We start from the raw sequence: 15,583 nt of genomic DNA on the forward strand, positions 1-15,583 counted from the left end.
GTTCTCCCCATGATAAAATTGAAACAGGGGGGAGGGGGGAAGGGGAAACTAGGGGGACCGGGGGGCGTGTTTTTGTTACCGTACCACTAATGCGTAAAATCGCCACCACACCATAGACGGTATTTGGTACTATAACACTTGTATATATAATATATAAGATAGCCGAGTCGTTTTGCAGTTAGTGTTAGGGTTGGGTTAGGTTTAGGGTTTGTACTTGTGTGTGGCTGCAGCGCATGCGTAGTGTAGGACATTTACGCATTAGTGGTACGGTAAAAATACACGCGTCCGGCGGCCTGGTCGAATGGGAATTCTTGACGATCGATTCCCGCGCTGTCAAACTTTTATTATGGTGGAATTTCGGAGGTAATTTAAACATGGCGCAACGATTGAAACGGAGGGGTGGGAATTTTCCCAATCGGGGCGGGCGCTCCCGGTTTGTGCAACGTAGGGAGGGGCCTGATATCTAGCCTCGTCTACACGACGACGCTTAACTCGAGTTAAGCGTTAACTCGAGTTAGCGATTATTTAGCGTCTACACGACAACACCCGATAGCGATTATTACCGATTTATTATGCATGCGTGCGTATGTAAACATGCGTGCATGCGTGTGCACATACACGTGAGTGCGTGCGTGCGTCCGTGTGTGCACGTACACATGCGTGCGTGTGTGCATGTGCCGGTACACGTTTGTGCGTGCGCGCGTGTGTGCACGTACGCGTGCGTGCGTCCGTGTGTGTGCACGTACACGTGCGTGCTTGCGTGCGTACGTACACGTGCGTGCATGAGTGTGTGCGTGCGTGTGCACGTATACGTGCATGAGTGCGTGCGTGCGTGTACGTACACGTGCGTGCATACGTACACGTGCGTGCATGCGTGAGTGCATGCGTGAGTGCGTGCGTGCGCACGTACACGTGCGTGCATGTGTGAGTGTGTGCGTGTGCACGTACATGTATGTGCATGCATGCGTTCCTGCGTGCGTGCGCACGTACACGTGCGTGCGTGCGCGCATGTGCCGGTACACGTTCGTGCGTGCGTGCGCACGTACGCGTGCGTGCATGCGTGCGTCCGTGTGTGTGCACGTGCGTGCGTGCGTGTGCAGGTACACGTGCGTGCATGCATGTGCACGTAGACGTGCGTGCGTGCGCACAAACACGTGCGTGCATGCGTGCGTGTGCACGTACACTTGCGTGCATGAGTGTGTGCGTGCGTGTGCAAGTACACGTGCGTGCGCGCGTGTGTACGTACATCGTACTAGTGTTGCCGCCTATCGTGGAGTTATGTACCAGGGTTCTCCCTACGTTGCGCAAACGGGGCGCGCGCGCCCCGTTTGGGAAAACTCCCCCCTGTTTCAATCGTTGCGCCCCGTTTAAAATACCTCCGCCCCGATTAAATTCCACCACAATAAAAGTTTCCCAGCGAGGGAATCGATCGTCAAGAATTCCCATTCGACCAGGACAACCCGCATGTGTATTTTTACCGTGCCACGCATGCACTGCAGACAATACACAAGTACAAACAGTCAACCTGTCCCACACACCACACTAACTGTACACAGACTCGGCTATCTTATATATACAAAAACCCCAAATACCGTCTATGGTGTGGTGACGATTTTACGCATTAATTAGTGGTACGGTAAAAAAACACGCCCCCCGGGCCCCCCTAGTTTCCCCCCTTCCCCCTGTTTGAATTTCATCCTGGGGAGAACCCTGTGTACTATTCGCGAACTCGAGTTAAGCGTCTACACAGAGCCTTAACTCGAGTTAAGGTAGTGTAGCCTTGTCTACACGACGACGCTTAACTCGAGTTAAGCGTATACACGGGGGCCTTAACTCGAGTTAGCGTTAACTCGAGTTAGCTTAACCTCGCCAGTCAATCGAGGTTAAGCTAACTCGCGTTAACGCTAACTCGAGTCAAGGCCCCGTGTAGACGCTTAACTCGAGTTAAGCGTCGTCGTGTAGACGAGGCTTCTATGTATACCATGTTTGCGTGATTAACCGTGCTGCTGCTGGTGACGGTACTTACCCTGCGGTCTTTTCTCTCGTCCCGCGTCTCGCATCGCGTCGGAGGCGGCGTGTCCTTCGGATCCTACGAGAAGAAAAATCAAAAAAAATATATTAACGAGAGGAAAGGGTTAACGGCGACGACGACGACGAAGATGTGCGAGATTTTGCTTTCGTTGTGTTAGACATCCATGGGGTTTCTTCGTCCATTTTATAGGAATTTTTTATCTGAAAAAAGTAATGATTTTAGGAGTGCTTATACCCTTGACCTGCTGTCATATCACGTTGCAAACGAGGGCTCTTGTTGGCAGAAGAATTCGACAGTAATTAGCCTGCTCGAGACGTGATACCTTCATTGCATTGTGTGTGAAAATTGAATCTATAGTGCATCCAAAATGGCGATTGATTATTGAAATTCGGGTAAATCGTAATTTTTTTCGTGTAGTTATCTTGAATCCAAGAACCAATAATATCATAATATCACTGTATTCGGCAAAAACCAGAAATTATAAAGTTTTTGACCAGAACCGGTCAAAACTTTCAAACTCTTCCACACCGTTGGACACTGGTGCCCCCTACAGTGAGGAAAAGATGTAAACGTGACATGTGCAGGCTGCATGCTAAACGAACTAGAAAAACTACGAATCCTACACAATCCTGCCCAGCTCTCCCTCACACGTGACACGTCACAAGCAAACCTACCGTCCTCCCACGCATCCGCATTCGAACTCCTCCGCTCATTCATCTCCGTTGCTAATAAGTCTACGAATACCTCGCTACATCACCACATCCAATCGTCGCATAGGGTTCTTTGCTAGCCACTTCTGTACGAAACACACACGACCAGAAATCAAGCCAAGTCTCTACAGAGTCGAGTACTCCTATCAGAGTGAAAAACAGCAGGTCTCATAGGCAACAGACAAGGCTTCCATAGCTCCCCCTGAGGAAGCTTTGGAAGGAAGGAAGGTCCATGATGCTGGAGGATGGTAGCCTAGGTTCTAGTGCTTTTTAAACTGGTGAATTGTTCACCTAAGCGTGAACGAACTTATTTTTGGGCGAATGGCACCAAAAACATAAGGAAATTTAGTCGCGGGTGAATGAAATTTTGTGATAAAGACTCGAAAATGCGAATGACACTGAAATAGTTCAAGAAGCACTCGCCTAGGTACTAGTGCCGTTCACGAGACTCGACGGGGGCACACGAGTTGCTGCGCTTACACAGCCACGCACCTCCTGCTGAACGACGCCTGATGAAGCCAACGCGAGTTCTCTGTCTCTCGTCTAGATACATGTGCATCCAGCATCCTCTACACGACACGAACGAGTGTTAGCATCGCTTCTATATAAAAAACCTAGATACCAGCCTGCAGGGATGCTGCACGTCTGTATACACATACAGGGTGCGAAATTAACGCGAATCCGGAGTCAAATACTCCCCGATTTACTGCCAGACGCCCTGATTTCACATATATAGGAATTACCGTATTTTTTCAGCAAATGTCCAAAGAGAATTTGGCAGACGTGCAACTGCATGAATCTTCAAAATAAGCACATGCGTTATTGGTAATATCTTTATTTTTGAACTTCAGACTACGGACTCCCTCTTTTTGCCGCAGACTCCCTCTTTTTGAAGGCAGGGAGTCCGTTGGACTCCCTTGTTCAAAAGTTAATTTCTACCCCTGCACATAGAATCAGTTACTTCTCCCAGGGTACGGTATATCTATGCAACACTAATGTCAGTGACTCAGGGTCCACAACAATGGGAAAGGCCGCTTGAACACCAACCTCTGTCTCCGACGTTAGCATCTTTTACCCATTAAAAGACCTAAATAACAACCCGCAGGGATGCAGGTCTCAGATACAAATTATAGTTGTGTTACATCTCCCGGAGTATGACAACTCTACTGCTCCTGCTACTGCTGCTACTGCTGCTGCGCTGTTACTGCTGTTAGTTCTACTACTGCTACTGCTGCTGTTACTGCTGCTGCTGCTGCTACTGCTGTTGTTGTTGTTGTTGCTGCTGCTGCTACTACTACTGCTGCTGCTGCTGCTACTACTACTGCCACCGCTACCACCACCACTACTACTAACTACTACTTTACTACTACTACTACTACTACACTACTAGATAATAATAATAATAACAATAATATTATTAATAATAATAACAACAACAACAACATCACTAGGCTCCACAACGATGAGACGAGGGAGGTCGGACGCCGGCTGCTGCAGCAGAAGCGGCGGGCGCACCGCCGCGAGACGCCGCAAGCGATTCCGCAGCAGCCTCTTACCGCACGCGCTCCGACCACAGCGAGGTGGCGCCACTCAACTCGCCGCACTCGCACGACGACCTGTGTGAGTATCCGTGGCAACGACGACGACAAATCGTGTCGCGCGCACACGTTGACAACCTGTCTATGTATCCGCGGCAACGAGGACGACGAATCGCGTTCAGCGCGCCGCACACGTTGACGGACGTGTGTAAGTATTCGCGGCAACGACAACGACGAATCGCCGTCCGCGCGCACACGTTGACAACCTGTCTATGTATCCGCGGCAACGAGGACGACGAATCGCGTCGCGCCGCCACACGTTGACGACGTGTGTAAGTATCCGCGGCAACGACGACGACGAATCGCGTCGCGCGCGCACAGTGTGACCCTGTCTATTGTATCCCGGCGGCAACAAGGACGACGAATCACGGTCGCGCGCGCACACGTTGACAACCTGTCTATGTATCCGCGGCAACAAGGACGACGAATCGCGTCGCGCGCGCACGCACGTTGACGACCTGTGTAAGTATCCGCGGCAACGACGACGACGAATCGCGTTGCGCGCACACTTTGACAACCTGTCTATGCAGCCTAAAAAATACTTTTTTTTATTACGAGAGCTCTTTTTTGATTTTGTATGAAAAAAAGAGCTCTCGTAATTTTGTTTACGGGAGCTATTTTGAGCTTGGCCAGAGCTACTTTTTCATAGCATCATTTTGTTAAAATTTCATAATTTTGGATGCACTGACTCTAATAATGTCTGCATAAGCCAGAAATTGTGTCTAATTATCGTAAAGGTGTTTCCCAAACAAAAGTCAAGATATGCTTTGCGAAATCGACGAGTCACAAATTATTCTAATGGTGACAAATCACGGAGGCCGGGTTTACATGTTGCTGTATGCATGTTGTGTACAAAGTATGACTGCATGCACTGATTGTCTCATTCGCATGTTTTTTTTTCAAATTCTCGTTATGTCTAGCCATTCAAAATAAAAAAAACTTGCTTGCCGCGAACAGGGAAGCTGCAATTTCAAGGACCTGCCCGTGGAGAATTTTGGTTGCCCCGGGCCATCGGGGGCCATCGGGCAAGCGGGGTTTTGTCGAGCTCCGGCACCCGCAGGCGTTCGAATTCGGCTGAAAATCTAGTGGACGCAGGACCACCACTTCAGAAAGTTGGTGGACCTGCAACCAAGAAATTTGGTGGTCGCTTATTTACTAGCAGTGAGTAAAAAATAGTTAAAAAGATACATTTGGAATTAAACAAGCATACGCATAACAAATTTGACCAAATTAACAACATTGACAAATAGTGTCTTCATTAAACTCTTGATGTAACTTAATTAAGTTGGTCAAATAATAGTATCATCTCTAAGGAATGTCAGGGGAGTTCCTGGTAAGGTTTTTACTTTCGTGTTTCTCTCCCAGCCACGCTACCCCATTCATAGATCTATCATGCTGCCGCACATCCCAAAGTTACAAGTGCCTAGAATCTTCAAGTATATACAGTTTACATTTCTTCTAAATATCTACCTGAATAAAACAGTCCACTTTCTACGTGACGATTCAGAAAACAGCTTTGATTACGTGCGTGTCAGCGTCACTGGTGCGTGCCCTAACTGTCCAATCAAAAAAAAATAACAGCATAACCCTCCGGATATATAAACTTATGTTACGCGATATAAAACACTTGATTTCGTTTTTTTATTTTTTTTTTTTTTTTTTTTTTTTGTTTTTTTCAGACTCGAGTTTTTTGTGTGTGGCGGAATTCACCATGCGTTTGATGGAGTTCTCATGGCAGCTCTAGGATGGTTTGGATACCTAGCTGTCTACGTTGAGGAACGGGTCGTAACGCTAGCTCGCGCGCACGGGAGCGATTTTTTGTCGTAGATTCCAAAATGTTTCGCTCTCGTAATTGTTGTTACCAGAGCGCTTTGAAACGTGACGGGACGCGGAATCGCTCGCCTCCCGTGTATTCTTTTTCGCTGTGTCTATGTAATCCGTCGGCAAGCATCGCACTCGCGCGCTGCACACACTTGACGACGTGTTGTAAGATACGTTCGGCGAGGCAACGACACACGACGAATCACGTCGCCGCCCACGTTGACAACCCTGTCTATGTTATCCGCGGCAACGATGACGACAAATCGCGTCGCGCGCGCGCATGTTGACGACCTGTGTGAGTATCCCGGCAACAAGACGACAAATCCGCGTCGCCGCGCGGGCGCATGTTGACGTACCTGTGGAGTATCGGCAACAAACGACGACAACTGTGTAAGTATCCGCGGCAACGACGACGACGAATCGCGTAGTGCGAGCATGTTCCCCTGGCAACGACATGCACCAGACATCCGTCCCCTTACTGCTGCAATCACTACCCTGAGAATAACTCTAACCGTACCCCTTTTTACCCTCGAGCAATATTACACTATTTTGCGAATACATCCGAATTGACTCAATCGCTTGTAACACGTTACTGTAACCTCTCTGATATATTTTACCGAGCATACAACACGCTCTTAGGAGGGCATTGCTACGGCGACAGTAGCCTAGTTCCAACAGGTGCGTGAGCAGGTGTTGCGAGCCCCGTCCGCGCGCGGCCACGTTTAGTTTTAACGTCGCCACGAAATAATACATAGTGAATTTGTGATGCGTATCGTAGTGAACTCTCTGACATATTTTACCGAGCATACACTACGGGTTGCTCATTACCGACGACTCATTAAACGTGCTCCCACCCCGCGCTCTCCCCCTAGTTGCAACGGCAGTTTAGACAGGTGTGCGCGTGCAGGTGTCACAACTACTGTCCAGCACTGTGCCTTACACCCCAGGACCCGGTTCCACAGTCGTGGATTAACTCTTAACTCTGAGTTAAATATGCCTAACTCTGAGTTAAAATTTAACTCTGGTATGAACCTAGATTAAACTCTTAACTCAGGGTTAAAGTTAATCCACGTCTGTGGAACCGGGTCCTGCTCTTTTAGTTTTACCGTCACCGCGAGATGCCGTTCGTTACCGACGTCTTGCTAAGCGCGCTGTCTCTCTGCGCTCCTCCCCCGCAGCCGGTTTCGCAGACAACTACGGCCACAGCTGGCTTCGCACGCCCGAGCCGCACTACGGCGCCGAGGAGAGCGAGATCGAGGAAGAGCACTCGGACACCGGCGGCGACGACCCCGCGCACAATGCGCGCGTGAGCACGCCGATGCCGCCCGGTCCGGGCGCGCCGCCGCCGCCGTCGGCAGACCTGCAGCTGCTGTCACCTATCAGCCCGAATTCGCCCGGGTCGTCGGTGTGCGGAGGTTACGACCTTGACCACGCAAGACTGAGCGGGTAAGTGTGTTAGATGCCTGGAGTCCGGACTTAGTGGGAGACTGGGTTTTGAGTCTAAACTTAGTAGGGGACTGGGTTTTGAGTCAGGACGCAGTAAGGGACTGTGTTTTGAGTCAGGACTTAATGCGAGTAGAGACTGGGTTGTAAGTAATTTAGTTTAGACTTAGTAGGGGACTGGGTTTTGAGTCAGGACTTAGTGGGAGACTGGGATATGACTCTAGAATTAGTGGGAGACCGGGTTTTGAGTCAGGACTTAATGCGAGTAGGAGACTGGGTTATGAGTCTAGAATTAGTAGAAGACTGGGTTATGAGTATAGACTTAGTGGAAGACTGGGTTGAGTCTGTGATGGCCTGTGTTATGAGTCTAGCCTTGGTAAGTAGGCGTGTATGTATGTGTAACAGCCAAGGTTATAAGTCGAGACTAACCTACCAGGTGCATGCCATACTAAGTTAGTCAATGTGTGATAGACTATTTTATGAGTCTAACCTCAGCAGGTAAGACAATGTGTGATAGACTATGTTATGAGTCTAACCTCAGCAGACAGGTCTATGTGTGATATATAGACCATGTTATCAGTCTAACCTTACCAGGTAAGTTTATGTGTGAGACCTTATGGGATGTGAGGCGTAGGTGCGTGTGTGAGACCAGGTTACGACAGTGGCTAACTGCACGCATTGAGCTGAATCTAGATGAATAGATAGATGCATGACGTTAGTTTTCTAATTTTAACATATCACATTTATGCGTTAACTTTTACACCAATGCGATCTCCTAGATATTTTGTTAATTTCTCTCAAGAGATGGCAGCAGCTATCTGACTAGGATCCAATTTTATTTATGCACTTTTTTCAAGCATTGTAAATAAACATAGACATAACCTACTAGTGCACTAATGTTTTTAATGAAATAACCAAAAATATATGTAAAGTCTACCATCCGTGGACGATGCCTGTCACTTTTATGCTGTCAAGCTCAAGTCAAGGACTTACGAACCACGTTGCTGAAGGAAAATTGCTTTTTATTTCTTGCGGGATTTTACACAATTTGCATGTGAATTGTGAAAGCCTATATAAATAATCAAGTGAATCTGCATGTGCATCCATTTGTTATAAGTTTTCGCTTAGAAATTCAGGCGGTGAGTGCAACTGCCTCAGAAAAGCGTGGGTTGACAAACCAGCTGGGATATAGGCCTATACCTTTAAGATTTTCACGCCAAGTATTAACCGGCAGCCATTTCGTGCCCGATCAAGTGTTAGCAATTCTGCCTGCTTTTTCACTATACTCGCATATCAGGAAAATCTTGTGTGACCTCACGATGAAACTCATTTTATGTGCAGTTACTGAGTTAGTGCTTCTGGCACCATAATGATATCGTTTCATAAAATCTACATTTTCGAATTTTTGGCTCTTGCTGATTTTAGTATTTTACTAACACGCACTAAATTGTTATTTCTGCACTAGGCCCCCTACATTAATTGTTCAGATTATGCAGCCTGTCTAGATTGCAACACTAGACTAATGCAGATAAGGTATATCATGTCTCCCTGACCTCTGTTTGACCTGGCTTGTTTAGCTATTTCGGACTAACCCTAACCCTAATTGTGTAGTCGTTATTAACTAATTAGTAATACCATACATTCACGAAGAGAAACTACGTACGCTAGCGATACGATTAATATTACTTAACTAGACATAACTAACGATACTTTACCTCAAAAAGACTGAGAAAATTTCCTACTCCCGCGTATTGTGGCAATTTCTTTTCTGTGGGTAGCTTGTCTGCCGGTGGCAGAAAGGGAATTGGATCCCTTGGTGCGAAAAGTGCCAAAAGATTTGGCGGTAGAAACTGCGTCATGGCTCAGAGTATGGGACTACGCCTTTACGAATTGCGAACAGTTAACTTTGGACTGGGTACCAACGTAAAATTACGGAGAAATTCACGAAACACAAGATAAAGCACACTCTGCCATCGAACCTAACAACATCTGCATGCTGCTTGTGAAAATGCACCCGAGTCTATTATTTGTTATACTATATACATTGTACTTTAAATGCTAGTTGCAAGTTCAATGTAGTAATAGTAGCTAGAAACTACATTTATGCATTATCTAATACCATTATGGTCAATAAGCTATATAATGGTCAAATTTATAGATGAACTATTTCGTGGGAACTATTTTCAAAGCGGAGTTATTCCGCCGTGCCGTCTGCCATACGATTTCCCGTACAGCCGCTGCTATTGGATCGCGCGTCTGCCACCGAAAGATCGATTATTTCGCAGCGACAAGCTACTACGCTACATTTCCACGGTTTCTTGCTTTCATACGTTTACAAAAACATTTCTGCTAAGTATACGATGCGAATACGCGAGTCTAAATAAATAAATTTATCCAAAACATCATCTCGAAAATAAATCTTCGTCATTTCGATCTCGCCAATGGGGTCGGCGCTTGCTAAGCCAGAGAGAGTGACACTGATTTTTGATTGGTCGCCTTTCGCCAATATCGCGGCGCAGGTACAACCACAACTGTTACTGATGCTGCTGCTCCACGGATGAATGCACTTTCGGCTAGTTCGCGTGTGCGGAGCGCTGCGTTTTGTTTATTTTGACTTCGCGTGCTCGTGGTGATCGCAGGCCGCGGCGGCCCGTCTGTGCATCTTGTGATGTGATCTTATCTGAAGCGGCTCCGAATTCGTGAAACATCCGAGATCAAACGCTAAACGCCGCGCCGTGATTTTCCTAGAAAGCGAACCGTTGCCATCCTCACCGTACTCGTATACTAGCAGGAGCAGTAGCAACAGCAGCGATTAACAGCAGCAACAGCAGCGGTAACAACAACAACAGCAGCAGCAACAACAACAGCAGCAGCAGCAGCAGCAACAGCAGCAGCAGCAGCATCCCTCTCGGTGTCACCGCTCAGCATGGCCTAGCAGCAGAACGCGGGGGACACCCGCTTCCGCCATCCCGCGAGAAGCGAACATGACGAAGGTGGCGGCGCCACGGTCGCCCCGCGCCCTCTGACACTATTGGCCGGCGCGCGCGCAAGTCGGTCTGGCCTGCCGACGTCATGGAGGCGGCGATGGCCGGCCTGGATGGCGTCGTCGGCGGCGGCGGCCGCATGGACGGCGGTGGCCTCATGGGGTTCACGAACCACCGGTTCCCGTTCAGCGCGCCCCGCTACAGCTTCGGTGTTTCGCCTCTCGCCAATTCCAGGTCGTTCCCGAAGATCGTCGACTCGGCGGCGGACGACGCCACCGCGGCGGCGGCACAGCAGCAGCGCCCTCGGGCGGGGTCGGCGGCGGGCGCGGCGTACGACGACTGCTGCGAGCGCGTCGTCGTCAACGTCAGCGGATTGAAGTACGAGACGCAGGCGAAGACGCTCGACCTGTTCCCAGACACGCTGCTCGGAGACCCGCAACGACGCGTCCGGTTCTTCGACCCGCTGCGCAACGAGTACTTCTTCGACCGCAATCGGCCGAGCTTCGACGCGATCCTCTACTACTACCAGAGCGGCGGACGACTGCGGCGGCCCGTCAACGTGCCGTTGGACGTCTTCACCGAGGAGATCAAGTTCTACGAGCTCGGCGAGTCGGCGCTCGATAAGTATCGCGAGGACGAGGGCTTTATTAAGGAAGAGGAGAGGCCGCTGCCGGAGAACGACCTCCAGCGAAAGATCTGGTGCCTGCTCGAATACCCGGAGACGTCGCAGTGGGCGCGCGTCGTCGCCATATTCTCCGTCTGCATCATCCTCATGTCGATCATCATCTTCTGCATCGAGACACTGCCGTCGTTCAAGGTCTACCGCGTTGTCAACCGGACGGGTCACGCTCGCGTCCTCGAGGACACCGTGCCGACGCTCGATGACACTTTCTTCGTCATCGAGACGGTCTGCATCGTCTGGTTCACCGTCGAGCTATCGCTGCGTTTCGGCTGCGCGCCGTCGAAGGCCGTCTTCTGCCGCAACATCATGAACGTGATCGACCTCGTCGCGATCGTGCCCTACTTTGTTACGTTGACGACGGGCTTGCTCAGCGACAAGGACGCCGCCGCGGCGACGAGCAGCCAGGCGACGTCGCTAGCCATCATCCGCGTCATACGCCTCGTGCGCGTCTTTCGCATCTTCAAGCTGTCGCGACACTCCAAGGGCCTGCAGATCCTCGGCCAGACCCTCAAGGCGAGCATGAGGGAACTCGGCCTCCTCATCTTCTTCCTCTTCATCGGCGTCATCCTGTTCTCGTCGGCGGTGTACTACGCCGAGCAGGACTCCGGCATGGACTCTCACTTCAAGAGCATCCCCGACGCGTTCTGGTGGGCTGTCGTCACCATGACGACGGTCGGCTACGGCGACATGCGCCCGATCAGCGTCTGGGGGAAGCTGGTGGGGTCGATGTGCGCGATCGCGGGCGTGCTGACGATTGCGCTGCCCGTGCCCGTCATCGTCTCCAACTTCAACTACTTCTACCACCGAGAGAGCGACAACTCGGAGGTGCTCGGCCTCCCAGCGTCGACGACGTCAGGCGGCGGAGCGTCGTTGCGCGGCGACGATGACGACGACGACGACGACGCGGCGTCGTGCGACTCGCTGAACGACGGTCGCCACGACGACGGGACGCGGCGCGCGCGCTCGATGACGGGAAGCTTCGCGAGTAGCTCCGACATCGTCGAGATGGAGGAGGGGCTTCGCAGCGGAAGAGGAGGAGGAGGAGGACGAGGCGGGGCGAAGCGGCGGCGGAAGAAGCAGTACACGCTGTGCAACCAGAGCCACAATAACTTGCACGCGCTGAGCGTGGAGACGGACGTATGACTGCGGGAGAAGGGCGGCCCCGCCCCCACGTGAACCAGGTAGGGAGGAGGAGGGAGACCCCACCCTCGCGTGAAGCAGGGAGGAGGAGGGAGGCCCCGCCCCCGCGTGAACCAGGGAGGAGGAGGGAGGCCCCGCCCCCGCGTGAACCAGGTAGGGAGGAGGCAAAACTCGCTTTACCAGTGAGTGCGAAGGAGAGCCAGAGATGCAAAACAAACTCGCACGTGGTATCCGTAACTCCTGACCTTGAGTGAAAAGGAGAGGCAAGAATGTAAAAAGCACGTTGTATCTGTAACTCATGGCTGCGTAAGTGAGTATAGCAGCTCGACAGAGATGCAAGAAAGCACGCAGTATTTCGTGCCTGCATGTAAAGAACCACGGCTATATTATAGGCACTGTGATGGGTCACCACGATCAGGAGCTAATAATGACAAATTTGTCATTATTAGCTCCTGCCACGATGTATGTAACACGTCTGGCGGTGAGTGCAGAAGGAGAGCGAGAGCTGCGGAGAAAACACGCAGTATACACTAACCTGCCTGTAGGAACCACAGGAATATATCTCTTGTGGTGTTAGAGACTCACACGTAAAGTGAGAACCAGTGAGAGAGGGTGGGAGAAGGTGCCGAATAGAAATGTATAGCGTAGTTTACCCGTCTGTGAACACCCAAAGGAAACCAAAAGAACACCGAAGGAGGTGTTGGTTCTAAATCACCTTTCTCACTCTTTCTCTCTCACTCTCTCTCTCTCTCTCTGCGAACGAGAGATAGGTGCAGAGTATATATAATGTAATTCATTTCTGTGAGTGCCATCGCGAGGGAACGAGTTAGTCTGTATGATTGTCCTACCAGCGTCTCTGCGCGCATCAAAGAAAAGAGAGATCTAGAAACGTTCAAATCCAGATCTGTAATCGCATTCACGCCGTTACCATGGCAATGGAATTCATGTCCGATCCCCCGCGACCAAGTCAACGTACGATCGCGTCTACGTGGTGCTCATCTCATTCTCTGTGCGTGCGTGCGTGCGTGCGTGCGTGCGTGACTGCAGCCAGTATCTGAGAAAGGAAATCGGCGTGTGTGATGAACGCGTCAGCGTCCTGAGCCAGCTTCCACCTAGAGTCCTAGACCATCACCACCAGCAGTAGCAGCAACAACAGCAGAAACAACAGCAACAGCAACAACAACAGCAACAACAACAGCAACAGCAATGACAGCAGCGGTAGTAACAGCAGCAGCAGCAGTAGTAACAGCAGCGACAGCAGCAGCAGCAGCAGCCGCTAACATCACTCCAGTCGATCGTGCCGTGCGTGAACCTGGCAACGTCATCATCATCATCGTCGTCGTCGTCGTCGTCGTCGTCGTCGTCATCGTCGTCGACAGCCGACAAGCTGACAACGCAGGTATCTTAAATCATGTTAAATTATCTTCGTTTGTGTATTATCATGTGTGTGTGCGTGCGTGCGTGCATACGTACGTGCGTGCGTGCGTGCGTGCATACGTACGTGCGTGCGTGCGTGCATCTCCGTCAATTCGTGCGCGCGCGTGTATGTATCTGCGTGCGTATGTGTCCGTGCACAAGACGTGTGTGTATATAATAGATTGATGCATTTATGTATTCATTCATTTATTTATTTATTTATGAATGAATGAAATACGGAAGAAGCTTATAAATCTACCGCACACGCACGCACGCGCGCACGCACGCACGCGCGCACGCGAACGTAAATTCGCGGCACCTGCCTTACTGTACGCGCTCATAATTACTTAGCGAGAGAGATCTAGTGACGCGTGGTTAAGACTTTTTACACAGAAGTCTTACAGCGACGCTAAGTAGACATGTTATATAACGACAGCTCTCCCGCCTCAGTTTCCCCCCGGGGTGGGGGTGGGGGGATTACTCAGTTAACGGATACACACACACACACACACACACACACACACACAACACACACAGCGACACACACACACGCACGCGTAACATGCGGCATGCAGGCCAAACATACGACACACACACAGCACACACGCAACCACACATATAATAATACCACGCGCGCGGGGCACGCACGGCATCGCACAAGACACACCACACGAGCCCCGCTCCCCATCCCCTCCGCCGCAGTTTCGCCGCAGCCAGACGCCGTCACTCATGGTCGGATGCGGCTACGTGAGCGGAGCTATAACGCGTGACAGGGAAGCGGCGGGGGGGGGGGAATTCCCCTCGCCCAACGCGAAACGCGGTACTGTAGGGACATGCAGCGGACACACCCGCGGACGGGGTCAGTGGGTGTGGGGATCGACGGGTGGGGGGGGGGGGGGTCAGGGGGTGGGGTCGAGGGTGGTTGGGGGTCGGTGGGGGGTCGAGGGTGGGGTCGGGGTGGGGATCAGGGGAGTGGGGGTCGATGGTGGGTGAGGGGTCGGGGTGTACCCGCGCGCGCGACTCCTCACATCAGCAGCTGTTTTCTTTCACGCTATTTTTCTAGAACGCGCGGAAAGACTATCGCTCGCTCGCGCGCACGAACGCGCACGCACGCACACATCTGCCGGCTCCTTCCTCGTTCACCAACACCACCGCCACCACCACCACCAGCAGCAGCAGCAGCAGCAGCAGCTGCAGGAACAGCAGCAGCAACAGGAGCAGCAGCAACCGCAGCAGCAGGAACAACAGCAGCAGCAGCAACAGCAGCAGTAGGAACAACACCAGCAGCAGCAGCAGCAGGAACAGCAGCAGCAGCAGGAACAGCAGCAGCAGCAGCAACAACAGGAGTAGCAGGGATGGGGAGGATGAGAAGGAAACGGGAGAGTGTGAATGGCAACAGGACACGCGTGCCTCGTGCGGTGATGGTCCTCACACAGATCTAGCTGCTGCTATGAAGCCAGCCAGCCACGTGGGGAATGGCGGACACCGCATCTGTCGAGCGTGGAATGTTACGGATTGAGCTGTCGGACCGTGGCCTGGCAGAGACGAGGCAAGATAAAGACTTGGGCAGAGAGGAAGAAGAGAGAAGAGAGGGAGGGAGTGGATAGAAGGAGGGGGAGACAGAATCGCATGCAGAGGGGGGAAACGGGTCGAAAGGGGAGAGAGGGGAGAGACAAGGAAAGAGAGAGCGAGAGAAGAGAGAGCAGAGAGAGAGAGAGAGAGAGAGATAGAGAGAGGGAGGGAGGGAGGGAGCGAGA

The 15,583-nt window shown here is 51.2% G+C and overlaps 2 protein-coding genes across 2 annotated transcripts in view; one reads left to right on the top strand and one right to left on the bottom strand.

Moving 5' to 3' along the window:
* Positions 1-9,602, bottom strand: part of LOC106818717 (U1 small nuclear ribonucleoprotein 70 kDa-like) — a gene marked incomplete at its 3' end in the record, with an annotated part of 29,257 nt that extends 19,655 nt beyond the window's left edge. The window contains exons 1-2 of the mRNA XM_014823391.1: positions 9,320-9,602; positions 2,027-2,089 (exon numbers count right to left, since the gene is read on the bottom strand). Of these exons, the coding sequence (XP_014678877.1) occupies positions 2,027-2,089; positions 9,320-9,463 (207 nt within the window). The remainder of the gene's footprint in view (positions 1-2,026; positions 2,090-9,319) is intronic.
* Positions 9,603-10,676: 1,074 nt separating this feature from the next.
* Positions 10,677-12,413, top strand: LOC106818718 (potassium voltage-gated channel subfamily A member 1-like). The gene has a single exon (XM_014823393.1). The coding sequence runs from the start codon at positions 10,677-10,679 to the stop codon at positions 12,411-12,413; it is 1,737 nt and encodes a 578-aa protein (XP_014678879.1).
* Positions 12,414-15,583: the final 3,170 nt, after the last annotated feature.

Source organism: Priapulus caudatus, unplaced genomic scaffold (assembly GCF_000485595.1).
Source record: "Priapulus caudatus unplaced genomic scaffold, Priapulus_caudatus-5.0.1 Scaffold2453, whole genome shotgun sequence".
Taxonomy (NCBI): Eukaryota; Metazoa; Priapulida; class Priapulimorpha; order Priapulimorphida; family Priapulidae; genus Priapulus; species Priapulus caudatus.

Bases quoted from the DNA above. Each gene is read 5' to 3' on its own strand.
- LOC106818718 (XM_014823393.1), top strand. From the start codon at position 10,677: ATGGAGGCGGCGATGGCCGGCCTGGATGGCGTCGTCGGCGGCGGCGGC.